Consider the following 27,451-nt stretch of genomic DNA (forward strand, 5'->3'; position numbering starts at 1 on the left):
TAAAATGAGTTGGGAAGCTTTCCTTCCATTTCTATTTTTGAAACAGTTTCAGAAGAATTAGGTATTAAGTTCTTCTTTAAATGTTTGGTAGAATCCCTCTGGGAAGCCATCTGGCCCTGGAATCTTGTGTTTTGGGAGATTTTTGATGACTACTTCAATTTCCTTGCTGGTTATGGGTCTGCTCAGGTTTTCTATTTCTTCCTGTTTCAGTTTTGGTACTTTTATGTGTCTGAGAATGCATCCATTTCTTCCAGATTGCCGAATTTGTTAGCTTATAGTTGCTCATAATATGTTCCTATAATTGTTTGTATTTCTTCAGTGTTAGTTGTGATCTCTCCTCTTTCATTCATGATTTTATTTATTTGGGTCCTCTCTCTCTTTTCTTTCTGATAAGTCTGTCCAGGTGTATATCAGTCTTATTAATTCTTTGAGAGAACCAGCTTCTAGTTTCATTGATTGCTTCCAATATTCCTTTGGTTTCTATTTCATTAATGCTCTGATCTTTATTAATTGTCTTCTGCTTGGTTTAAGTTTTATTTGCTCCTCTTTCTCCAGCCCTATTAGGTATAAAGTTAGGTTGTGTATTTGAGACCTTTCTTGTTCCTTAAGAAAGGCTTGTATTTCCATGTACTTCCCTCTTAGGACCACCTTTGCTGCATCCCAAAGATTTTGAACAGTTGTGTTTTCATTTTTGATTTGTTGCCATGAATTTTTAAAGTTATTCTTCAATTTCCTGGTTAACCCATTTATTCTTTAGTAGGATGCTCATTAGCTTCCATGTGTTTGAGTTCTTTCCAAATTTCCTCTTGTGATTGAATCCAAGTTTCAAAATACTGTGGTCTGAAAATATGCAGGGAATAATCCTAATCTTTTTGTATCAGTTGAGACCTGACTTGTGACCCAGTATGTAATCTATTCTGGAGAATATTCCATGTGCAGTATGCATTCCATGTGCAGAATGTGTATTTTGTTGCTTTAGAATGGAATGCTCTGTATATATCTGTGAAGTCCAACTTGTTCAATGTGTCATTCAAAGCCCTTGTTTCCTTTTTGATCTGCTTAGATGATCTGTCATTTGTAGTGAGTGGGGTGTTAACATCCCCTACTAGAATTGTATTATTATCAATGTGTTTCTTTAATTTTGGTTATTAATTGGTTTATATAATTGCCTGCTCCCAAGTTAGGAACATAAATATTTATAATTGTTAGATCTTCTCATTGGATAGACACTTTAAGTATGATATAGTGCCCCTCTTCATACCTTACTACAGTCTTTGGTTTAAAACCCAATTTGATACAAGGATTGCTACCCCAGCTTTCTTTTGATATCCATTGGCATGATAAATGATTCTCCATCCCCTCACTCTCAATCTGGAGGTGTCTTTAGGTCTAAAATGAATCTCTTGAGACAACATTTGGATGGGTCTTGCTTTTTTATCCAATCTGATACCCTGTGTCTTTTGATGGGAATATTTAACCCATTTAAATGCAGAGTAACTATTGACAGATATGACTTTAGTGCCATTGTATTGCCTGTAAATTCCCTGTTTCTGTAGATTGTCTCTGTTTCTCTCTGGTCTGTTACTTCTGGGTTCTCTCTTTGCTTACAGGATCCCCTTTAATATTTCTTGCAGGTCTGCTTTAGTGATCACAAATTCTTTTAGTTTCTGTTTGTCCTGGAAGCTATTTATCTCTCCTTCCATTCTGAATGACAGCCCTGCTGGATAAAGTATTCTTGGCTACTTTTTTTTTTCCCCTCTCTTAGCACCCTGAATATAACATGAGAGCCCTTTTTTGCTTGCCAGGTCTCTGTGGACAGTTTGATGTTTCTACCATTGTAGGTTAAGGAGCTCTTGCCTTTAACTGCTTTTAGAAATTTCCTTTTGTCTTTGAAATTCTCAAACATCACTATTGGGGTGTTCATCTATTTTTATTGATTTTGGGGGTGTTCTCTCTACCTCTTAGACTTGAATGCCTATTTCTTTCCCCAGATTAGGAAATTTCTCAGGTATGATTTGCTAAAATATACCTTCTGGTCCTCTCTTTCTTCTTCCTCTGGGACTCCAGTAATTCTAATATTGTTTCACTTTATGGTATCACTGATTTCTCAAAGCCTCCCCCATGGTCCATAGTTATTTTTCTCTCATTTCCTTAGCTTCCTTCCTTTCTGTCATCTTATCTTCTATGTCACTGACTCTCTTCTGCCTTACTTATCCTAGCTGTTAGAGCATCCAGTTTAGTTAAACCCAGTTAAACCATTTTTAAATTTTGGCCTGATTAGATTTTATTTCTATAATGAGATCCTCTAGTGTCTTTTATGCTTTTTCAAGCACAGCTAGTAACTTTATAATCATTATCCTAAATTCCACCCCTAACATTTTACTTATACCCATATTGATTAGATCTGTGGCAGAGAGTATTATCTCTGATTCTTTCTTTTGTTATGAATTCCTCCTTCTAGTCATTTTGCCCAGAGAAGAATGAACAAGAGAACAAAATCAAAAATATCAACCATCACCCAAGTAAAGTGCACACTAGACAAATTTGAAGACATCTGAAACCAGAAAAAGAAAAGAAAAGTTAGAGACAAAAAGGGGGAGGAGATAATATAATCTCCCAGGTGGACAAAACAGGGTGGTCCACTTGGTCCTAGGTGCATTTTGGTATGTTTGTTAGAAGACACTAAATCCCAAAATTCTAAAGAAAGCAAACCTTATATTCTAAGGTTTATATTCAAAATTGAATACAGTGAAAAGAAGCCAAAAATGAAGAATATATCTATAAAATGTAAATGTAAAAAGTGAAAATTTTAAAAAAAACTTAAAAACAAAGAGGTAATAAAATAAGAAACTAGTTGAAAAGGAAAAAGAAAATGAAAATTTAAAATTTAAGGGAAAGGAATCATGAGGAAAAAAAACTCAAATTCTATATACTGCTTTCCCCTAGCACTAGAGTTTTGCAGTCCTGTGTGCTCTGTAAACTTGTTCACCTATTGTTCCAGCTGGTCTTCTGTGGGAGGGGCCTGCTGTGCTGATTCTCAGGTGTCTTTGCCTAGGCAGAGTTGCACTATTCCTTGCCGGGGTCCAGGTTCAGTGTGAGCTGCTTCAGGTTCTTCTATATGGCTTTTGTTCCCTGAAGGCTTTCCATGCCACTTCAGAGGATGAAAATAAAGATGACCTTCCTCCTTCCCCCCACCCAACTCCGCCAATCTCCAGCCCTAGGCCTGAAAGATCTTGGCTGCCTTTCTTCAGTAAATCCTCAGGGAAAATAGTCTTCCCTTTTGTGTTCACTCTTGTGTGCACCAAATTCTGTGGACTCCTTTGGTGAACACCAGTGCAGATCCTCCTGGGGAAAGGTGGAGGGTCACCAGGTTTCTGCCCTTTGCAGGGCCCCCACACAGAGAGTAGTCACCTGACCCTGCCACTATTTGCAGTTTATGGCAAACACAGCTGAGACCCCACTCCCAGGCTCACTGACCACAGCCAGTTTCCCCGCTCCAGTGCTTGGGAACTCTGCTGGCTCAGGAACCCCCATTCTTTCTGTTACCCTGGGGATCCCGCTAGGATTCTGCCTCACTTTGCCTCCTGAGCACCTTTCAGACAAACCTTTCTCTCACTGGAGCATTTTCTAAAAGTTCCAATTTTCTGCTCAGGGGCTATATCACTTTCTGGAAGTCAGCTTAATGTAGGCTCCTTCCCCACACACCCCCACCAGTTATCTTTCAATATATCCCTTCTGAATCATCTCTCTGTACCTCCTACCTTGTAAAAAGTGGTCACTTTTCTATTCGTAGAATTCTAGCAGTTCTCTTTCATCTCAGGTTGATTTCATAGGTGTACAGATGATTTGATAGTTATCTAGCTAAATTCAAAGGACCAGGTGAAATGAGGTCCACTACTCTTCTGCCATCTTGCCTCCCTTCTCCAAGTCTTTATTATTTGAAAATGTTTTTAATTTTTACTTCACTCTTGAATGAGAGTTTAGCGGGTATAAAACTTTAGGTTAACAGTTATTTTTCCCTCGGCACTTTGAATTATAACTGGACACAAAATACCAATTTCCCAGACTATGATCTAGCTTACAGCCATCCTACCACGTAACAACACACAGTCACACATACACACACGCATGCATGCACATGTGCCCAGAGAGGTGCCGTAGTCAAATATGTAAACACTGAATTCTATCTTGCAGACTCATGATGGATATTTGTATAATTAAAGCCCCTGCTTCACCTGCTATTAAAGAACTGTTTCCCGTGTTTAGCTCAGTGTTTCTTACCAGAGCTTTCTCTCTTTCTTCTTTTTTGAGGGGGACCTCTCACCATGATGGGGAGACCAGTTCAAGAGATACTACAGTACACTGATTTAAATACTATCTACAAATAATCACAAACATATTCATAAGGTCTCATCCTGCTCTTACTTACCCTACCTTATTGTTTTAGGTTTCTATTACTGTGTAACAAGTTACCACAAATTTAGCAACTTAAAGCCACAACTGTTTATTACCTCACAGTCCTGTAAGTCAGAAGTCTGGGCTCAGCTTATCTGGGTTCTCTGCTCCTGGTCTAAGAGGCTGAGATCAAGGTATTAGCTGACCTGTGTCTTCATCTAGGCTTGTCTAGAAGAAAGACTGTTTATAAGATCATGAGGGTTGTTGGCAGAATCAGTTCTCTGCTGGTTGTTGGCTGAAGACCACTCTTAGCCACTACAGACTGTTCTCTGGTCCTTGTCATGTGGTCCTCTCCATCAGCAAAGCCAGTAATGGGGACTCTCCCATGCATCAAATCTGTCTCAATATCTCAATACTTTTCATCTCTCTGACTTCAAAAAGTGCCCAGTCTTTTTTAAAGGGCCCTCCCGATTGGGTCTGGCCCACCCAGATTAATTTCTTTTGTATTAGGTCAAAGTCCATTGATTGGTAATTCCCAAATATGGGTGTCCCATCCATCATGTTCACAAGCCCCACCCACACTGTGGAGGGGGTTATATGGCATGGGTGGGGAAGGGAGAAACTGGAAGGGTCATCTCAGAATTCTCCCTACCACATTTATTATTCATCTTTGCCAGCCTGTGAGTATCTACATCACACACGCAAATGAGGAGTTTCACTTTCCTTTTATTTCAGAAAAGTCCACTATAGTATAATTCCCAGGTTTTCTTCCAAAACAATAACTAGTATGGCCTGGACACTGATATTTCAATCTAGTGTTCATAGAATATTTTGACTCACTCACAAGCTTGGAGTGTATTCCACTTTTACAGCATTGGTGTTTCACATGGAGTGGAATTACTTCAAGAACCAGCCAGTCATTCATTACCTCATTTATTGGTGTCCTGAATACAAAGGTAATGTGTTGGCTTCTGTGTGCAAAAATCTTTATTAAAAACAGATACTACATGTACATCCTTATTAACCACAAGAAAATAAATGGACTATAGAGGAGCTGTTGAAGCAGAAGAAAGAGTCGCTGCCTCTGTTGGTGGTTCCCAAAGTCAGAAGAGGCTTCACGGAATAAATTTTATGTGAATGAGTTTTTAAAGCCTGAGTAACATGGCAAGGAAATAAGGAAAGAACAATTACCAGGCAAAGAGTAAATCTGAGAATGTGTGAAACAAAATGAATATTCCATTTCATTTCTGAGTATTTCAGGGAATAAGTATGTTAAATGGACCTGGAAAGGCTGGCAGGAGCTGGACACGTCATTGGGAAATTTAGATTTCATCCTGTAAACGAGAAGAAAAAGGAAATAGCTATGCAGGAGAATGAAATGATCAGATCTGTGTTTCAGAGACATACCTTTACTGGCAACTGTAAGAGAGAAGCTGAATACAGGGAGACAAGGGCCATATGTAGGCCAGTGCAACCAGAGTGAAGAAGGGAGAATGGAGAGTCAATAAGAGAATTTAGGCTGTGACTGACTGGATTTGGGCTTCTGCAGGTGCAAGAACAAGCAGGGTGGCCCAAGGTGCATAGGTGAGGAACCACATCAGGGATGATGGCAGTTTGCCAAAAAAGCATGTGCAGATGCTGAAGATGAAAGAAGAGCTCTTTTCTTTCTACTCTGTTAGGGGTACCATAAAGTTGGGACAGAAAGGTTAAGTAAGTTGCTTGTGATCACACAGCAAATTTTGGTCTTTGTTTCCAATCTAGTAACCTAATCCTATTCCTTCTTTGTAAGTGTTTAAGGGAATCATCTCCAGAAATAAAAGATTAGAGATATAGATGTGGATAAGGATATGGATATGGATATAGATAGAGTACATGTATATATAATATACACTTTTGCTTTTGATATATTTTATGTGTAATATGTAATCATATACACATTACATATTTATAGGCACACACATACAGATCTTACTTCCCACTCAACCAAGCTACGAGTAAATCTTGGCCTAACTTTGCCATAGCAGTACCTAAAAATGAAATTAATAATACTGTATTCTGAAGCTGGAGATTCTTAGAGCCTCATATGGAGATGCTTGAGGCCCTGTCAAAATCCAGTTTGTTCACTCTTGGGCATTAGAGGAGATGAAAACTTCATATATATCACAAATTTCATATATATCACAAATTTACTATTCAAAACAGTTAGATTCCCTGCAGTTACAAGGCTCATGTCCCAGCAGAATTGTCTCTGGCACTTCCTTCCTAGCACAGAGTTAAAACACACACTGCTTAGAGGGGCTTACGCCTGGACTCCAGGGCCATCCCTTCTTAGTATAAAACCCTGTGATGTTGCTAGGGAGAGTTAAAAAGTTCCTCTTGATTCAAGTATTGCTCTACTGATGGAGTTGTTTTTCTCTCCTTGACTTTAGGCAGCCCTGCTTTCAAGGGCCATTTTAAAACTCAATGAATAATGCCACTTGGATAGAAAGCCATATACCGTGCAAGGTTCCATGGGACAGTAGCTGCAGTTTGTATGCTCCATTTACTTCTTTCCTGCTTTCCTCCTCTTTGAAGAACTTTCGCAGCGGAAGTAGCAGACCTAGTCCATTTAACTTTCATTAGCAATGAATAATAGTGTTGGCTGCATGGTACCGGCAGCCTTTGGTGAACAGAACTGACTTATTTCCCTATTAAACCCCACTGCAAGGGAGGCAAGGCAAAACTAGATGTCCCTTCTAACTGACCTGTTTCGCCAAACTGGACCACTCTTACTCCATATCGCCAGTTACATAATCTTGGCTTCTAGTTGGTGTCCCTGCCTTACTCCTGAATATCCTCCTACCTTTTTGAAAGCAAAGTTAACCATCTCTGTCATTTTTCGATTCTCAACCTTTTCCAACTTGCATAAGTTTATGAATAAAACACTGTACTACCGCTGTTAAAGACTGGGGTCATCTTTTTCTCATACCCCTCCTTAAACACTCAATGGAAAAATAGTTTCCAGATCATGATGAACATGTCTCTTAAATTTCCCACAACTGTTTCCTCATTTTTATTATCATATCACCCTCACATTGATACGTGTCTCATCTCAGTTACATTGAGGCAATAATGAGCCCCATTAAAGGACTCCTGTACGTGACCAGTAAAGACCTTTCTACCTGTGGTGACATCTTCCCTTTCTACCTAAGACCTATTATTGTGGATGATCATGGTCCACACAAATGACTTATCAAACTTCCCAGTTTCCTTAACCTCCTCAGTTTCCTTGGCCTTCACTTCCATTCATCACCAGCCATCCATTCCAACACTTATACCCTAGATCTAGTTAAAATATCACAAGCTCTCCAGCTTTCTTTACAGTCAACTGTTTGATACCCAACTCTTTATTTCCATCACTCTGTTCTCTGATTACTTTGGGACATTTGGTCACTCAACCCCTCTCTTATTCCTAAATATCACTCCTCCCACATGCCCTCAATCCTGGGAATCCAATCTTGGAAATTTGTAGCCTCTTTCTCTCCCACATGCCATGGCTCTCACTGACATTTAGCCAGTCCACAAATCCGCCACCCTCTCCTCCTTCCCTGCCAGTCTTCCTCCTTTTATCTCACTTGTCTTACCTGATCTGCCCACTTTCAGATCAGGTAAGTGGGCAGCCATATGTATGGACCACCTCCTCAGCACTACTACATTCCTCAAATGCAAGACCTTTGTGTGTCTGTCATTTGCATGAGTCAGATCCTTCAGTTCATCCCAGATGCCTTTGGAATAAGTCCAAGCTCTGGCCAGGAGTTTTATCTCACAACATGACCCACACCAGAACCCAAACATACTGAGCAGCCCACAGTCCCCAAAGGGACCTGTGCATTCTGTGAAGTTCAACCCCTTGTCCATGGTACTCTCTCTCCCTGGAATGTTCTTCCCACATTTTCTTTACCTGGCAGATGTCTGCCTGTATGTTGAGATTCATTTAAAGCATTGCACCCTCTGGGATGTCATCTCTACCTGTCCATCAGGCTCCTCCCCACCATCATAGCTCTTCTCTTTATTCATTCATTAGGATGAGCCTTTGGGGACTCTCACTATAGCACTTCCTATCTTATGGTTGTCTACTTGAAACATAAACACTGTGACTCTTAAGGTTAGAGACCTAAGGCCCCAGCACTTAAGGGTGGTGGCTGTGCCATCAGCACTCAGCTCAGAGTCAGTGCTCAGTGAGTGTTTTTGAGTGAGTGTACAACATTCCCCTTCTCCTGAGTCATTGCCTCCTTCATTAATGACACTCCTGATTTTTTCCCATTGTGGAACTGCTGCCAGTTTACATAATTGCCAACTAAATAGTCCCTTTAATTAGCTACTCTTTTTATTTCAATAAGTTCAATTCATGGAAGTTCTTTTTATAAAAGATCTGCCTCGTATTTTTCCTGAAGCAAAATGGAACATAATAAATAAAGTATCTTCTTTCTATAAAAGGCATGTTGAGTAACAGTGCAAACTAAAATAAACAAATTCCCCCACAGTTGTAATACCAGTCCTAATATCTCTCTGGAAAACTGAAGTTGTCAGGCCTACGTCAGTGGTTCTCAACAAGGGTGATTTTTCCCCCCAGGGGACATTGGTCAATATCTGGAGCTATTTTTGGTTGTCACAACTAGGTATTACTGGCATCTGTTGGGTAGACACCCACTAACATCCACTGCTATTATTAAGAATGCCAAGACAAAAATAAAGAATTATTAAATTGGGGATGAATAATAGGTTATGAATCATTGGACTAAATATTTAAGCCACAGAAAAAGATTTAGATTTGATTTAAGGAATATTTTCCTAACAATGAGAGAATTTAAAGTTAAAAATGGATTGTTACTCAGAGAACTGTGGCTCTTCATTCTGGGTGCCCAGCAAAGTAAACTGGGAAGCTTAAACCATGACCAGTTCCCAGCTCCACCCCCCAAGGAAATCTGATTTAAATAGTCAAGAATGGGATTCACTTACAGGTATTTTTGTGAAAGCTCCCCAGGTTATTCTAACGAGAGCCAGAGCTGCGTACCAATGGCCCAAAGCAAAAAATAAGAGTCCCAACAATATGTGCTTAAGCAAAACTTTTACTTTGTGTTGGAAAGTTTACTTTTATGTGAAGTTTACTTTTAACCAAAAGGAGGCTTGATGCTGTAGGAGTACTGCATATAACACTCCAGCTTATACCCAGGTGTTGGGCCTTGCACAGCTTTCTTCCTGCCCTTGCTGCCCAAGTGTAAGAGATCTAACATTTGCCCAAAGTACACCCAAGAATGGAATCCAATGCTATAAAGTAAAGGTGACCTGAAGAACTTAACTTCTCTGACCCTGGGGACACCAGGAGTTCCTTTGTTTAGGACAGTCTTATGTTTAGGTGAAGATAAGGAGCCATTTATGGATTCGTTGGTCCAAGCCTGTGTTTGTAGATTCACAGTTCTCTAGGGAGACTTCCCAGGTGTAGTCTGAAACCACACCCCATATGTGGAGGGCAGGGAGAGAGGAAGAAAGAGGCATGCCATTCCAGGTTGGTAGGTGGCAGTTTTAACAGTAACAAAGGGAACTTACATATGAGGCTTGTCTTGGGCAGCAGCAAGATGAATGGATCCCCATACCTACCCTCTAAATCTTAAAAGGTGACGAAGAGGCCCTAAATGGGTTTAGTCATATGTACCATGCAGCTGTTTTCAACATCACATCACCATTTCGAGGCTGTCCTTGGAGCAGCCTCTGGCAGTAAGAAAGCCTCTGGCAGTAAGTAAGAAACCCACATCCCAAGGATGGGGGTGTGTTGCAGAAAAGAGCTGTGTCTGGGTCCAGCTCACAGGTCAATCAGTGTTGTTTGTTTGTTTGTTTGTTTTTTAAGAGTTTCTAATTTTATTTATATGAGAGAGAGAGAGACTGGGGACAGGCAGAGGGTGAGGGAGAGAGAATGTCAAGCGGACTTCTCGCTGAGTGCAGTGCCCATCATGAGGCTCAATCCCAGGACCCTGAGATCATGACCTGAACCAAAATCAAGAGTCAGATGTTAACCAATTGACCATCCAGGGGTCCCTCGAGCAGCGGTCTTTCTTTATAGTGTTCACCAACAATGTTTCAGTTGCTTTTAGATGCCCATGAGCAAAAAGAGGGTGAAGTGGGAAATGGCCAGACTTTAGACCCTAAAAATTTTCAGGGAATGCTCCTTCATTTGCCACATTGGTTTTCTTTCACAGGTGAAGTAGGATAAAAAAGATAAAATTCCCCAAACAGAGAGGGCTTAGAGCAGTAATGCATCTTTTCAAAAAATCTTTTGCAGAATCAGTTCAGACATTTCTCTTTTGGCCAATAGCCAAGCTATTTCTCTGGATAGAAAGACAGAGGGAACATTACCAGTAGGAAGCTATAGCTTTGTCTGAGCTGTAGGTATTTGAACCAGGCCTTATGGATTAGTACAAACAGCTGTGGAATTATTGGTCATTATGGGCCAGATGAAATGAGGTAGGGAATTTGAAAAAAGTACAATAATTAGAAAGTCAAAAGGAGAAAGAGTCATTATGGGCCAGATGAAATGAGGTAGGGAATTTGAAAAAAGTACAATAATTAGAAAGTCAAAAGGATAGATGATCCCCAACTTATGATGACTGGACTTAGCAATTTTCAACTTCATGACAGCGTGAAAGGTGATATGCATTCGGTAGAGACTATACTTCAAATTTTTTATTTTGATCTTTTCTTGGGCTAGGGAATGGGTGTGATATACTTTCATGATGCTTAGCTTATCTGGTGATGCTACAACTCCCAACCAGGTGATCATGATGGTCAACAACCAATGCACTTACAACTATTCTGTACCTGTACAATCATTCTGTTTCCACTTTCAGTATAGTATTCAATTGATTACATGAGATATGCAAAAAAAAGGTTTGTATTAGATGATTTTTCCCAACTGCAAACTAATGTGTTTTGAGCATGTGTAAGGCAGGCTAGCTAAGCTATGATGTTTATATTAGATGCATTGCATGTATTTTCAACTTCTGATATTTTTAATTTAAAATGGATTTATGAGGATGTAATTCCATTGTAAGTTGAAGATCTGTAGTGGATGTGGCAGACAGAGTCTGGATAGAGCAGAATGGAAGGAAAGAATACAGTTTAATTTAACATGGAATGAGCCTTCTTTTCCCATTTGACAATTGAAGATGCAGAGCCTCAGCGAGGTTGTTCATGAGATTCAAGAATTTGGATGTGCAGAACTAGAAATAAAAACCAAGTCCATTGTCACACCAAAGGTTCTTCAGGAGCTTCAAGTAAGCCAGGTCAACAGAAGCAGCCAGGAGAAACACCCTTGACTCACCAGTACAAGGAGCTTGCTCATGAATAGACAGACTTTTACATTTTCAGAGCTGCTCACTGGCTCTTAGAAGAACCTCACATAGCTGGGGGCTTACGTGGACTCCCGGATCTATGGAATGGAAGGAAGGGCCTAGTAGGGAGAGCTTGATGGGGAGAGAAGGAAAAACTCAAGCATTGCTACTGAGTTTCGCAGTGAGTTTTGCTAAGCTGACTTTGGTGTCCAGTGTAGGCTGCTATAACCAGAAATACTCTTGTTTTAATAAAGGTGATTAAGTTTTTCATTTTGAAAATAATATATACTCATTACAGGAAGTATGGAAAATACAGAAAAAGAAATAGGGGGAAACAATCCTACTTGGAAAGACAACTGCTATTAAAACTGATTGTAGGGGCGCCTGGGTGGCTCAGTGGGTTAAGCCTCTGCCTTCAGCTCAGGTCATGATCTCAGGATCTTGGGATCAAGTCCCGCATCGGGCTCTCTGCTCAGCAGGGAGCCTGTTTCCTCCTCTCTCTCTCTCTGCCTGTCTCTGCCTACTTGTGATCTCTCTTTGTCAAATAAATAAATAAAATCTTTAAAAAAAAAGATTGTAATTCTTTCCAGTTTTTTATTCATGTAATTTATATTCTTTTGATCATGAATTAAATGTTAAGAATAGGATGCTCTTGCAATGGCCACGGTCGCCAAACTATGGAAAGAACCAAGGTGCCCTTCAACAGACGAATGGATAAGGAAGATGTGGTCCATATACACTATGGAGTATTATGCATCTATCAGAAAGGATGAATACCCAACTTTTGTAGCAACATGGACGGGACTGGAAGAGATTATGCTGAGTGAAATAAGTCAAGCAGAGAGAGTCAATTATCATATGGTTTCACTTATTTGTGGAGCATAACAAATATCATGGAGGACAAGGGGTGTTAGAGAGGAGAAGGGAGTTGGGGTAAATTGGAAGGGGAGGTAAATCACAGGAGACTATGGACTCTGAAAAACAATCTGAGGGGTTTGAAGTGGCGGGGGGTGGGAGGTTGGGGTACCAGGTGGTGGGTATTATAGAGGGCACGGATTGCATGGAGCACTGGGTGTGGTGAAAAAATAATGAATACTGTTTCTGAAAATAAATAAATTGAAAAAATTAAAAAATAAAATAAAAGAATAAGATGCTCTTATCACTTAACATTGTAAAACAAGCATTTTCTATCTTTTGTTCAACATTATAATATTATAGCTATATATATACACCAAACATAAATTATTATAATTTAGAAAATTATAAACTATTCTATCATATACATTTACTACAATGTACCTAGCCTATTGTTGACATTTAGGTTAGGATATTGATTACAGTACACTTCAGAATGGAGTTACTGGTTCAAATATCTAGAAGTTTTAAGGATCTGAGACAGTTACTGGGGCTGGATTCTGGCTTAGGTAGGCCTTCTTAGAGAAGTACCTCTTCCTGGTTTGATCCTCAAATTTGCCTGTCCATAAGTTTTGTTAGTACATGAAATGATTGATACTTAGGAATTGAACTATTCTAATGTATTAAGGAAATTAGAAGCACTACATGGAGGTACGGAGGTCATTAGTGCTGTTTGTCAAATATTTCTGCTCCCCGCCTCCCAGACACATTATAGGATCCTAAGTCCTCCCTGTAGTTGGCTGAGCCATGTGTCTAGTCTTGATGAGGAGTTGGGTTTGGAAGTGAACACTTATTTGCAGGGCCAAGACCCCCCAGAGTCCCCTTTCCTCTGTCACTGTGGCTGGCAACTTTTGAGAAGGTGTCTGCTCATCAGACTGGCTCCTTGAGTGGTTACTAGCAGAGCCCTCAGCCAACCCTCAATGTCAGTGTGAACAAGGAACAAAACTTTACCATCAAAAGTCACTGAAACTTGAAATTTGGTTGTTACTGCAGCATGACTTAGCCTGTTGTCATGGTACAAAGGAGACTTTAACATTAGTGTATTTAACATACTTAATCTCTGTAATTAGAAATCAACGAAAGTTAAAAGATTGCTATTAGAAATTAATCACGGTATGAACCATGAGAGACTATGGACTCTGAAAAACAATCTGAGGGGTTTGAAGTGGCGGGGGGGTGGTGGGAGGTTGGGGTACCAGGTGGTGGGTATTATAGAGGGCACAGCTTGCATGGAGCACTGGGTGTGGTGAAAAAATAATGAATACTGTTTTTCTGAAAATAAATAAATTGGGAAAAAATATAAAAAAAAAAAAAGAAAAGAAATTAATCACGGTAAAAGGAAATAATTATATATTTCAGCTGTTATACAACCCTTGATTAAGGGTACTGTGATGTTCAATATTATTAATACTCCCTTCTCCCAGGTAGTCTGAGCTAGGCAAAGCCAACATGTACCTTCTCCTTTTCTGCACTTTTTGTTTGTTTATTAAGCTTTTATTTTAATTCCAGTATGGTTAACATACAGTGTTATATTATTTTTGGGTGTGCAATATAGTGAATCAACAGCTCTATAGATCACATGGTACTCGTCATGGTTAAGTGCTTTCCTTAATCCCTAACACTTATTTCCCCCATCCTCCAACACACCTCCCCTCTGGTAACCATCAGTTTGTTCTCTATAGTTAAGAATCTGTTTCTTGGTTTGTCTCTGTTTTTTAGTTATAGTTAAGAATCTGTTTCTGGTTTGTCTCTTTTTTTCACTTTGCTCGTTAGTTTTGTTTCTTAAATGCCACATATGAGTGAAGCCATATGTCTTTCTATGACTTATTTCACCTAGTGTTACACTCTTTAGCTCCATCCATGTTATTGTAAATGGCACGATTTCATTCTTTTTTTTTTTATCTTCTTTATCCATTCATCTACCAATGGACAGGTGGGCTGTTTCCATAATTTGGATATTGTAAATAATGCTGCAGTAAACATAGGGGTGGATATAGCCTCTTGAATTAGTGTTTTGGGGGTTGGTTGGTTGGTTGGTTTTTGCATAAATACACAGTAGGGCCATTACTGGATTATAAGGTAGTTCTATTTTTTTAAGATTTTATTTATTTATTTGACACACAGAGAGAGATTACAAGTAGGCAGAGAGGCAGGCAGAGAGAGAGAGAGAGAAGCAGGCTCCCTGCTGAGCAGAGCACTTGATCCCAGGACCCTGAGATCATGGCCTGAGCCAAAGGCGGAGGCTTAACCCACTGAGCCACCCAGGCCCCCAAGGTAGTTCTATTTTTAACTTCCAAGGAATCTCCATCCTGTTTTCCACAGTGGCTCCACCAAGTTTGCATTCCCACCAATCGTACCCAAGTGTTCCTTTTTCTCCATGTCCTTGTCAATACTTGTTTCTTGTGCTGTTTATTTTAACCATTCTAATATGTGTGAGATGATATATTGTAGTTTTGATTTGTACTTCCCTAATGATGAGTGGTGTTGAACGTCTTTTTTTGTGTCTGTTGGCCATCAGAATGTCTCCTTTGGAGAAATGTCAATCCATTTTTAATTGGATTATCTGGTTTTTGGGTGTTGTGTTTCATGAGTTCTTTATATATCTTGGATACTGACCCTTTATCAGAAATGTCATTTGCAAAGATCTTCTCCCATTCTTAGGTTGCCTTTTAGTTTTGTGGACTGTTTCCTTTGCTGTGCAGAAGCCTTTTATTTTGGTGTAGTCCCAATACTTTATTTTTGCTTTTATTTCCCTTGCCTCAGGAGACACGTCTAGAAAAATGTTGCTATAGCTGATGTCAGAGAAATTACTATCAGCGCTCTGTTCCAGGATTTTTATGGTTTTGGGTCTCACACTTAGGTCTCTCATTCATTTTTTATTTATTTCTGTGAATGGTATAAGAAAGTGGTCCAGTTTCATTCTTTTACATGTAGCTGTCCAGTTTTCATACCACCATTTGTTGAAGAGACTGTTTTTTTCCCACTGCGTATTCTTTCCTCCTTCATCAAAGATTAATTGACCATATAATTGTGGGTTAATTTCTGGGTTTTCTATTCTGTTCCATTGATCTGTGTGTCTATTTTTGTGCCATACTGTTTTGATCACTACAGCTTTGTAGTATGACATGAAGTCTGGAGATAGTTCATCTTTAGTTTTGTTTTTCTTTTTTAAGATTGCTGTGGCTATTCAGGGTCTTTTGTGGTTCCATACAAATTTAAGGATTGTTTGCTCCAGTTCTGTGAAAAATGCTATTGGTATTTTGATAGGGATTGTATTAAATCTGTAACTTGCTTTGGGTAATATAGACAGTTTAACAATATTTGTTCTTCCAATCCATAAGCATGGAATGTCTTTCCATTTTTTTGTGCCTTCTTCAGTTTCTTCCATCAGTATGTTTTATACTTTTTAGAGTACAGATCTTTCACCTCTGTGGTTAAGTCCGTTTCTAGGTACTTGATTATTTTTTGGTGCAATTGTAAATGGGTTGTTTTATTAATTTCTTTTTCTGCTGCTTCATTATTAATATATAGAGATGTAACAGTTTACTGTACATTTGTTTTGTATCCTGAGACTTTACTGAATTCATTTATCAGTTCTGGCAGTATTTTGGTGGTCTTTTGGATTTCTGTATAGAGCATCATGTCATCTGAAAATAATTTGCAAATAAGTTTGACTTCTTCTTTACCTACTTAGATGCCTTTTGTTCCTTTTTCTTATCTGATGGCTGTAGTTAGGACTCCAGTACTATGTTGAATAAAAGTGGTGAGAGTGGACATTTTGTTTTGTTCTTGACCTTCAGGGAAAAGCTCTCCATTTTCTCCATGAAGTATGATGTTCACTGAGAGCTTTTCATATACGTTGAGGTATATACTGTCTAACCCTACTTTGTTGAGGGATTTTTATCATGAATGGATATTGTTCTTTGTCAAATGCTTTTTCTGCATCTATTGAAATGATCATATGGCTTTTGCCCTTTCTCTTAATGATATGAAATATCATTCTGATTGATTTGTTAATATTGAATCACCTTTGCATCCTGGGAATACATCCCACTTTATAGTGCTTTATGATTTTTTTTTAATGTGTTGTTGGATTCAGTTTGCTGGTATTTTGCAACCTCAATGCGTATCAGCTCTTTTTTAAATGCTTGGTAGAATTCCTCTATATTCCCATCTGGTCCTGGACTTTTGTTTATTGGGAGTTTTTTGATTACTGATTCAGTTGCCTTCCTAGTGATTGGTCTGTTCAAATTTTCTGTTTCTTCCTGCTTCAGTTTTGATGGGTTATCTTTCTGGGAATTTATTAGTTTCTTCCTGGTTGCCCAATTTGTTGCCATAAAATTTTTCATAGTATTTTCTTATAGCTGTTTATATTTCTGTGGTGTTTCTCTAATTTGTTATTTTGTTTGAGTCCTCTCTTTCTCTCTCTGTTTCTCTCTCTCTCTCTCTGATGAGTTTGGCTAGAGGTTTATTAATTGTATTTTTTTACCCCAAAGAACCAGCTCCTGGTTTCATTGATCTGTTCTATTGGGGTTTTTTTTACTTTTTTATTTTTTATTTTTATTTATTTATTTTTTTAGTTTCTATACCATTTGTTTCTGCTCTAATCTTTATTTCCTTCTTTCTGCTGTCATTGAGTTTTATTTGATCTTCTTTTTCTAGCTCCTTTAGGTATAAAGTTAGGTTGTTTATTCTTTCTACACTTTTCATTGTTCACTATGCCACCTTCTGATGGTTACAATCTTTCTTTAATTGTTGCTGCCTTTTTTTTAAAAGTCATACAGTTATTTAAAAAATGAACAGTTTAGAATCAAATGAAAAAGATCTGCTTTCTCTCCTCTAGCCTACTAGCCTACTTAATTTAACTTACCTGTTTCTTTTTAATGACAACAGAGTTTTCTATTTCAAAGATTTACTATCCTTAATTTAACTGGTCATGCAGCTGTTTAAAAAATGAACAGTTTAAGAATCAAATGCAAAAGATGTTTTCTCTCCTCCCTACTAACCTACTTCCTAAGGCTAAGTTTGGAGCCTACCCCTCCAGGCATTTTCTTTGCAGTTCCAAGTACAAATGAAATCCACTCTTCATATTGTTATACATCTTGCTTTTTTACTTTGTTTTTAAAGTAGCTATTCATGTTGGTACATATTTACCTGTTTATTTTTAATGACAACAGAGTTTTCTATTTGAGAGATTTACTTTCCTTAGTTTAACTGGTTGCTGTTGATAGATATTTTTGGTCTTTTCAGTCTTTTGCTATTGTTAATTCGCACAAGTGTGCAAGTTAATCCAGAGGGAGAATTCCTAAAATTGGGATTCTGAGTTGCAGGGGATTTGCAGCTTAAATGCCAGTAAATATTGCCAATTCCTTTCCCAAAGGTTGAATCAATTGAATGGGATTGTACATCAATAGTGTGAGATTTCTTTTTCCACTGTCAAGAATACAGGGTACTATGAAACATTTTTAAATCTCAGCCATTATAATCAAGAAAAAGAGGTATTTTGTTATGGTTTAAAGTGCATTTCCTTAATTACAGATGACTTTATGCTTGTTCTTTCTTTAAATATGTTAATACCTTTAGTATAATGGGACCTAAGTGGATTCTTTCTCTTTAAGGTGAGCTGTTTTTATTCTTCGAGTCTTGGAGAATAGTCTTATTTTTAAGCATCAAAAAAAATGCCTCAGTGTAGTTATTATTCATTTACTGAATAAACAGGGCTCATAGCATTTCTAAGACCTTGATATATATATATATATATATATATATATATATATATTGCCACTGGGATGTTTTATAATGACTTCATCCAAGGCAGATGGGCTGGGAATTGGCCAGCCCTTTCACCTCTCAGTTAAAAACTGAGAAGTGAAAATAAAATAAAATAATAAAATAAATTAAATAAAATAAATGAAAATATTTATTTTTATAATGATTTTTATAAAAATAAAGTTTATTTTTATAAAAATATAAATATTTATTTTTATAAAAATTATAAAAATAAAAATAAAATATTGTATTATTTATCAAAATAATAAAATATTATCTGATCAATAGCAAATAATATTGATGTGACATATTGTTTAATTACAGCAATTCAGCTTTGTGTCCTTGCCCACTGATGTACTGGAAATTGAAGTGAAGGACAAGTTTGCTAAGAGCCGCCCCATCATCAAGCGCTTCTTGGGAAAGCTGTCGATGCCCGTCCAAAGACTCCTGGAAAGACACGCCATAGGGTAAACCTGTGCCTGAGACCTCAGTATCACTAAGTCTTCAGTGAGCAGGCGAGGGGACACCTCCAAGCTGCAACAATGTAGTCTCGTGGGGACTCAGACTAAAATGGTGGTATTGAACTTCCTTGGCTTCTCCCATTAATTATCTTGCTCGAGACACAGCATTGAGTTACACCAACGTTTCCCTTTCCTCTTGTTTATGTACCACTGGGTATTTCTGCAGAAGAGTAGAAAAATCCCAAGTTGTATATACTGAAAGGAGCCCTTCATGGGGTATTTTTCTCTACAGGTAGAAATTAAAATTTCTTTTGCTATCGAGAATATTATTTCTGCTTGTGTAAAGAATTTAATCATTTGGGACATTTCTATAACAAGATGAAATGCTGGGTTACTAGTGTAGAGAGATTTAGAAGATGTTAGTATTTGTAGAAAATGCTAGATAGTATGTATGAAATTTTAAATCATGAATTCTCATGGACAACAGCAATTAGGTCACTTGCAGAATTCAGTTATATTTAAGAATGTTTCTCTTTGTATCTTTCATTTTCATGTCCTCTCATGATTCTCATTAAAACAGACTCTTAGCAGATGAGATATTTATATATAGTATATATTTCCCTAGTTAACAGCAACTATATTTGAAAATGCTAGGTAGAGTTCTTGGGACATAAATGTATGCTATGCTGTGCTGTGCCACTGCAGCCCTTAGAATGATATTGAAGGAATGAGGAGAATGTGCAGAATTTCCAAGTGTCTTCATTTAAAGCTTTTTGGATTTTCAGGACTTTGGAATCACAAATGATTATCATAATTTAATTAGCGCATTGTAGCCTGTGTGCGTCTGCGTGCGTACTGGCGTGCCATTAACTCTCAAGCCAAAGGGAGAGACATTTATGGAGCTACAGCCATGTCCTTGTGTCAGACACAGTGTTGGGTGCTTTCTGTTTATGGTTGTGAGGATTAAACAAACAAACAAATGTACATTAAGAATGCAAAGCAGTCCCTGGCACATAGGGACTAAAAGACTCTAGATCATTCATTTTTATAAAAAATAGCAGAATCATGGCTTGTAAAATAAAGGCAACTCAGAAGGCACCCTCATTTCCTTTGCCTATAACAACCCATCCCTAGGCTAGTTCTCCGCCTCCCCTGAGTCCTATAGCTGGACCACCTCAGCTTCACGTGGGATAGCCGTGGCTTCCTTGAACTTTTTAGAGTAGTCCTGCCTTATGCCTCTAGCTGGATGTAAGCTATTTAAAGGCAGGCCTATGCTTTACAAGCTCTGTATCAACTGTGACACTTTTCACGTGGCACAGGCTCCGAAAAATATTTGTTAATGAAGTGAGTGAGGAACAGAAGAAAGAAAAGCCTGGAACAAAGAGCAAACTTAATTTTTGTCTCACTGCCTGGTTGTCTTATGCCTAAAGACATGTCTTTATGCCCTGATTTCAACTAGGTTTTTGGGTTCAAGATCTCTTTCCTGTGGTCATAGTAGATTTGCTTCATAATATTGACCAAGGTCCTTTCTAAATAAAGATTGTGGTTCATTGGGTTTTGCTCCCTATAATGCTTTATTTCATGGACCTCCTAGGAACCTCAAACGCTAAACTATGGCTGACCAAAGAAATATATTAACTCAGTGTATCATTGGGGTATAGGCTGTTTCATAATGCTGGTTGTTTTTTTTTTTTTTCAGCATAACAGTATTCCTTGTTTTTGCACCACACCCAGTGCTCCATGCAATCTGTGCCCTCTCTAATACCCACCACCTGGTTCCCCCAACCTCCTACCTCCCGCCCCTTCAAAACCCTCAGATTATTTTTCAGTATTTTCTAGAAACATTAAAACGCTACCAGCCGGCCATTTATCTTTCTATTTTAGCATGCCCAGTGAATAAATGGAGTGAATACAGAATCATTTGAGTAACAAACAGTTTGGGAATATGTCTTGTTATTATTAAACTGGATTTGTTGATTCTTGAATATCCAATATAGTTACCTTTCCTATTGAAGCCAAGGTGGGCTGGGGGGAGGGAAAAGCGCTCTGCTAAAGCTCCATTGCTGATGAAACTATGAAAGCAAAGTTTCACGTTGATTCCCCCTGGATAATTCTCTTCTTGGTAATCAAGAAATAGCCTTGAGTGGGCAGAGGGGAATATGCCAGACTCCAGGGCAGAGTTTCAGAGTCTGTATGCGGGACTGTGGATTTAGCATAACTGGAAAGCAACCTACCAGTTTTGCTTCAGTCTGTCCTGCAGCAGGTCCCCTTTGGAAGCACTCCACAGCTCTCCAGACCACTCCAGTTACAATGACCGCATCCTTTCTTAGACAGTATGTATACAGACTCCAAGACATGCCTCTCTTGCTGGCAATGTCCGTTGAGGGCACTGGAAAACGTCAGCCTGCACAGGAAAAGCAGGCAAAGATACCCATGTCTTTTTTGTTGTTATGGTTGTCTTTTGAGGGGTTTCTTGGCTTAGAACACAGGTTGGCAGCAAACTTTCTGTAAAGGGCCAAGTAGTAAATATTTTAGGCTTTGTGGACCATGTAGTCTCTGTTTCAACTATTCAACTCTGCCATTGTGGCATGAAAGCAGCACCAGACAATAAGTAAACTAATAAGCATGGCTGCATTCCAATATAACTTCTATTCGAGGAACTGAAATTTGAATTTCAGACAATTTTCATGTGTCACAAAAATATTACTCCGCTTTTTTTCTAACTGTTTTAAAATGTAAAAAGCTCAGAGCTCAGATGTTTAAAAAAAAAAATAGGTAGGGGGTCAGATTTGAGCCCTGGGCTACAGTTTCCTGACTCCTGCTGTAGAACATACAATAAGGATTTTCTTGAATTTTTTTCACTGCTGTTGAGCAAATGTTTAGCTTCTGTCTGTCTTCTCTGCACCTGAGTGGATCATCGCCTCCTATTAGCAGGGCCTCCCTGGACTTACCTATCTCACCTACCAGCGTAGACAGCATGCTGTCTAATCTTTAAGGAGAGGTACTGACCAGATTGTAATGGTGCTTATTTCCTTCTAGGGATAGGGTGGTCAGCTATACACTGGGCCGCAGGCTTCCAACAGATCATGTGAGTGGACAGCTGCAATTCCGGTTTGAGATCACTTCCTCCATCCACCCAGGTATTTTTGGCATCAACTTCATGTCTTGTCCTAGCCTAGGGTTGGTGTGGTTCTTTTCTCTTAAAATACAATAACCATGGTTCTCTCCAGACATGTCCTAGGTTTTGTGGTTCTCTCCCTTCTCCATCTGAGACCCAGAAGGCAGTGATCTGTTCTGGAAGCCAGGTTGCTGTCCCCTTGATTGAGAGGCTCCTCTTCATTCTGGTGACCCAAAGGTAGAGGGTTAGACAGTGGAGGGGGAATTGACAATGAGGCCAGCACGGGTATGGAGCCGTGTCTAATTTATCATTTTACTCCCAGCACCCACATAGGAGATGCTCAATAGATGCTTAATCATTGCATACATGAATGAATGAATGAATGAGAAACATGAACGAATGTGATGCATATCACATTATTGGAGAACTATTATTGTACAATGGATTTATCACAGGGGAAAATGAAAAACATAAATCAGACCAAAAACTTCAGAATCATCCAGTTTTCTGTTTGTCAAGCCAAAACACATTTCCAAACAAGAATGATGAGATGCTTATAATTCTACTTTGGTGTTCTCCCACAACCCCCTTACTGAGTGTAGATTACGCTGAGAATTAGCCAGAATTAGTCCTTCTGGGCCACATTTATGAGTTGCTGTTAAAGCTAATGAGGCTTTGAAAACTCTTAAGTCTGTAGTTTTTCATGGCCCACTTGTCAAAGTCCAGTTGTAGTGGTCTGTGCCCAACAGATAATGCAGATTGTGAGAAAACACCCTGACTGCTTTGTCCTTTCACACTCATCCTGAGAATGAAATTGACTCTTCCTTCACTGTAGCAGTAAAGATGGCCTCACGGCTCACCAGAGAGATCATTCATCTTCAGTGAGTGCATTGCACTAGTGCTCTTGAAATGGGAAGTTCACACCAGGCAGGCATCCAACAGAGCAAGCAGCTGGGGGAAGGTAGAAGTAAACAGTGCTTGCTGTTCCTTGAATGGTTGGTTGATGTGGAGACCTCGTTTATTTTCCATTGCAATAAACTGCAACAGGCTACAGAAGGACCCTGGTTGCTCCCATCAAGTAGTCATTTTCTGCTCTGTTGCTAAGAACTTGGCTTTATCCATTCTGCCACCTGCTGGACCCCACAGAGGACACTCAGCAAACATCAGCCTTGCCTTAGGGCAAGGCCCTATAACCACGCCCCCCCCACCCCCGCCAAGGGCTTCTGTACAGTCTTCCCTGAAGCAAACATTGTTGAGCTAGTTTTATAGGGTTTGGGTATTTTAACCAAAACTATGAATTCCCTTGAAACAGAATTCTGAAAGATCAAATTGTCATTAACATACGGAGAACTCATTCTTAAAGAATTTTTTAGCAGAGCTTTGGCTTATGAGAAATCCTCATCAACGCCTCCATCCGATATCCTCATGCAGAAATCCTTTAGGATGGCTTACGGGGCCCGCAGAGTACACTAATGCACGAACCCCACAATGCCCTCTTCTGGGAGAAATGACATTTTCTTCTCGCCCGCAGATGACGAGGAGATTTCCCTGAGCGCCGATCCCGAGTCCGCGGAAACTCAGGACAGCCCCATGAACAGCCTGGTGGCCAGCAGCCGCGGGGAGTCTGCGGGCGAGGCCCTGGAGCCTTCCGGGAGCTCGGAGCCCGAGCCGTCGAGCCAGGACGGTGCCGGGGACGCTGCTGGGAGCGAGAGCCTGGAGCCTGCCGAGCCGGTTGAGGAAGCGGCAGGTACCACCGAGGCAGGAGACGACGGCGCGGGCTCTGTGGGACCTGACAGGGCTGGGGAGCTTCTGGGCCCGGGGCGCGAGGACGCCGAGCCAGCCCTGAGTGCGGAAGAACTGGCCGAGCGGCTGGAGCTGGGGGGGGAGGCGCCCCCGCCGGGGCTGCTGGAGGACGGCGAAGCCCGGGGCAGCCCCGGGGAGCCGGAGGCGCAGGAAGCGGCCGCAGAGAGCCGCGCAGGGGGAGAGGAGAAGGAGCAGGCCGAGGAGGAGGAGGAGGAGGGCGACGTGTCTGCCCTGGGGCAGGGGGAGGACAGGCTGCCGCTGCGGGCCTCCGTGAAGAGGAAAAGCAGGCCGTGCTCCCTGCCGGTGTCCGAGCTGGAGACGGTGATTGCGTCGGCGTGCGGGGACCCCGAGACCCCGCGGACACACTACATCCGCATCCACACCCTGCTGCACAGCATGCCCTCCGCCCAGGGGGGCGACGATGGCCCGGAGGAGGAGGCCACCCTCCAGGATGCCTCGGAGAAGGACGGGCTTAGCGAGGTGGACACGCTTGCCGCCGCGCCACCTCCCCTCGAGGAGGACGGAGAGGGACCCGAGGGGGCCACTCCAGGCACGGCGACCCCGGGCCACTCCGGCTTGACCAACGGCGTCGTCCCCGATGGCGACTTGCTGCCCAGCACGGGGAGTGAGAGCGACTCGAGCCCCCGGCAGGGCGGGGACCACAGCTGCGAGGGCTGTGACACGTCCTGCTGCAGCCCGTCCTGCTACAGCTCCTCGTGCTACAGCACGTCCTGCTACAGCAGCTCCTGCTACAGCGCCTCCTGCTACAGCCCCTCCTGCTACAATGGCAGCAGGTTCGCCAGCCACACGCGCTTCTCCTCCGTGGACAGCGCCAAGATCTCCGAGAGCACTGTCTTCTCGTCGCAAGACGACGACGAGGAGGAGAACAGTGCATTCGAGTCTGTGCCAGACTCGGTGCAGAGCCCGGAGCTGGACCCGGAGTCGGCCAACGGGGCCGGGCCGTGGCACGACGAGCTGGCCACCCCCGCCGGGAGCGTGGCAAGAACCGTGGAAGGTCTGGAGTCCCCCGTGGCAGGGCCAAGCAATCGGAGAGAAGGTTAGACCTCAAACCTGATCAGAGTGAGAATAGGACCACCAGGGGGACCCAGGTCTCACCAGCAAGGTTTCAAAACAAGTGAGAGATCAGTCTCAAATGGGGTTGCCGGGGCAATGTATGCCTGTCCTGTACATGTATGTGCGTGTGTATCTGTGTATGTAAGTATTTGTGACTGTGACTAGCAGACATCCACCACCTCTCAGATACACACCAAGAAGTACAACTAGTGCACTCATGTGAGTGTGCTTTAGTATGCGTGCCTGTCTGTTTTACCTAATCACTAGAACTGGTTAGTGTACATGTGACCCTTCTGGTCTTGACAATGACCAGAGCACCCTAGATAGTCTTGAATGATACAAGCAGAAAATATTCGGCAACATTCGGTGGGTAATGTATAAATATCTGCTGACTTCCCCAAACATACTGAAGATTAGCAATAAATGTTAATATAAATTGAAGAGCATTGATTTTTACCTTTGCTTTAGAATTTAACGTAGCCTATGTACATATGGAAATGTATAGCCTACATATATTTGTCATTATTTCTGTCTGTTCAGTTCTCGTTACTGTTGTTTTTTTACTATTATTCTATTTATTCAATCTAAAAATATAAACAGCTCACCCATTTCTCCCATTCCCACTCCCGCCTCTGGCAACCATCCACCTGTTGCCTGTTCTCTTGAAAACTACAAGACATTAATGAAAGAAATTGAAGAAGACACAAATAAATGGAAAGATCTTCCATGCTGATGGATTGGAAGAATCAATACTGTTAAATGTCCACACTGCCCAGAGCAGTATTACAAGATTGTGAGAATCCCTATGAAAATTTCAATGGCATTTTTTACAAAAATAGAACAATCCTATAATTTATATGGAACCATAAAAGACCCCAAATAGCCAAAACAGTCTTGATAAAGGACGAAGCTGGAGGACTCACACTCAGATTTCAAACTACAAAGCTATAGTAACTAATTCTGGTTTTGTTTTTTTGTGTTGTTGTTGTTGTTGTTTCTTGTTTGTTTTGTTTTAATTTGGCTATTTTGGCTAATGGGAGGGGAAAAAATCACATGAATTCATAAGTCACCTCGTTTCAAGTGGGATTCTGATCCAAAAGCTGCCACCTTTAGTTTTAAAATATATTCTATATTTTAACCCAAGATGTTTGTTCTTAGTCATGCCTGTGGAATCTTCTATAAAATTAATTCTTTATCCAGATTTGAGAACCATCTTCCAGTCAATGACAGTGACATGGGGGAAATAATTCAAAGGTCACATGATACTATGAAATAATTCCATTGCTTTAAAGGAAAAAAATACAGATTCTGCTATTTTCCTGCTCTCCTGTTTACATTAGCCTCCAAATAGAGGTGGTAGTATTGTCTCTAGATTGTAAGCTCATCAAGGGCCAGAACCATATTTTCTGTCTGATTGATTCTTAGCACGTAAACAAATGCTTGGCACCTATAAAATTTTATAGCAACCAAAGTGAGCATAAAAATTAATCTTGAATATTCGACAATGCCCAGTTCTACATTTCAGAGAAAGATGGAGTGAGGGAAAATAGCACATGGGATAAGGAGGAGTGCCAAGAGACTGGTCAAGAAGGAGAAACACAGGGAGGAAAACCACGGTGACATACAATATGGAAAGGCAGGGCTGAGAATGGGATGGACAATTCCTCTCTTTAATGCGGATGTTTTGAGTTGCTCTGGGCCAGATGCTATGTGCTGAGCCCAGGAAGATGGACAACTGTCAGAGGTGTGAGAGGGGCTCAGTAATTACAACAGAATTAAAAATAATTATAGTATAAAGATATCTGGGGATACACATCTAAGAGGCACAAGTAGGAGCTGGATGGGGTGTTTTAGTCCAGAGGTTGGCAAACCTTTTCTGTAAAGGACCCGGTAACAAGTATTTCAGACTTTGTAGATCAAGAAGACAAAATTAAGCTACTCTTCTTCCCAAAGGCTACTTTTTTTTTAAACAGTTTTACACTTAACAGTGTAATAACCATTCTTAGCTCAGAGCCGCATAACAAGGCCAGAGTCATGGTTTGTCACCTGCTATAGCCTGTGGTGTGTATTTTGACCACCATGTCAGGAGGTAATCATTACTTGAAAATTGGTTCAGTTTACAAAGGCATGTTTTACAAAAAAAACAAAACAAAACAGAACAAACACTCTCCATGCCCTTGATGGATGAACAGTCCAACTGGGAAAACTCCACCTTAACAGAAAGGACAGGAAAGTGTTTGGGGGCCATAGTGGACCTCTTCGCAGGGCAGTTTCGAAAGAAAATTGTGAATTTCTGAATTCTGCAGACTGTAAACTCAAAAATGGCTGAGAAGCACCTACAGGCTTTACTTTCGTGCCTGCTGGGGGCAATGCAAAGATTCCTGAGATGGCCAGTCCCATGACAGCTGGGCACAGGCTACATGAGCCTGCCCTGTCCCCTCTCGGTGGTGAGTCACTGTCCCTCACCAGCACACGCTTGAAGAAAGCAGGGCTTCACCACCATCTGCCTGACCTTGGCACGTGTGCCCTGTTCTTCCACAAGACTCACTCTC

At 40.6% G+C, this 27,451-nt stretch overlaps 1 protein-coding gene across 3 annotated transcripts in view; it reads left to right on the top strand.

The window, feature by feature from the left end:
* The window catches only part of HECW1 (HECT, C2 and WW domain containing E3 ubiquitin protein ligase 1), a 460,654-nt gene that overhangs the window by 332,429 nt on the left and 100,774 nt on the right, over window positions 1–27,451 (top strand). For all 3 annotated transcript variants that reach the window (XM_044245670.1, XM_044245672.1, XM_044245671.1), the window contains 3 exons: window positions 18,768–18,910; window positions 21,944–22,044; window positions 23,554–24,882. In XM_044245670.1, the coding sequence (XP_044101605.1) occupies window positions 18,768–18,910; window positions 21,944–22,044; window positions 23,554–24,882 (1,573 nt within the window). The remainder of the gene's footprint in view (window positions 1–18,767; window positions 18,911–21,943; window positions 22,045–23,553; window positions 24,883–27,451) is intronic.

This window comes from Neovison vison, chromosome 4 (assembly GCF_020171115.1).
Source record: "Neovison vison isolate M4711 chromosome 4, ASM_NN_V1, whole genome shotgun sequence".
NCBI classification, from domain to species: Eukaryota; Metazoa; Chordata; class Mammalia; order Carnivora; family Mustelidae; genus Neogale; species Neogale vison.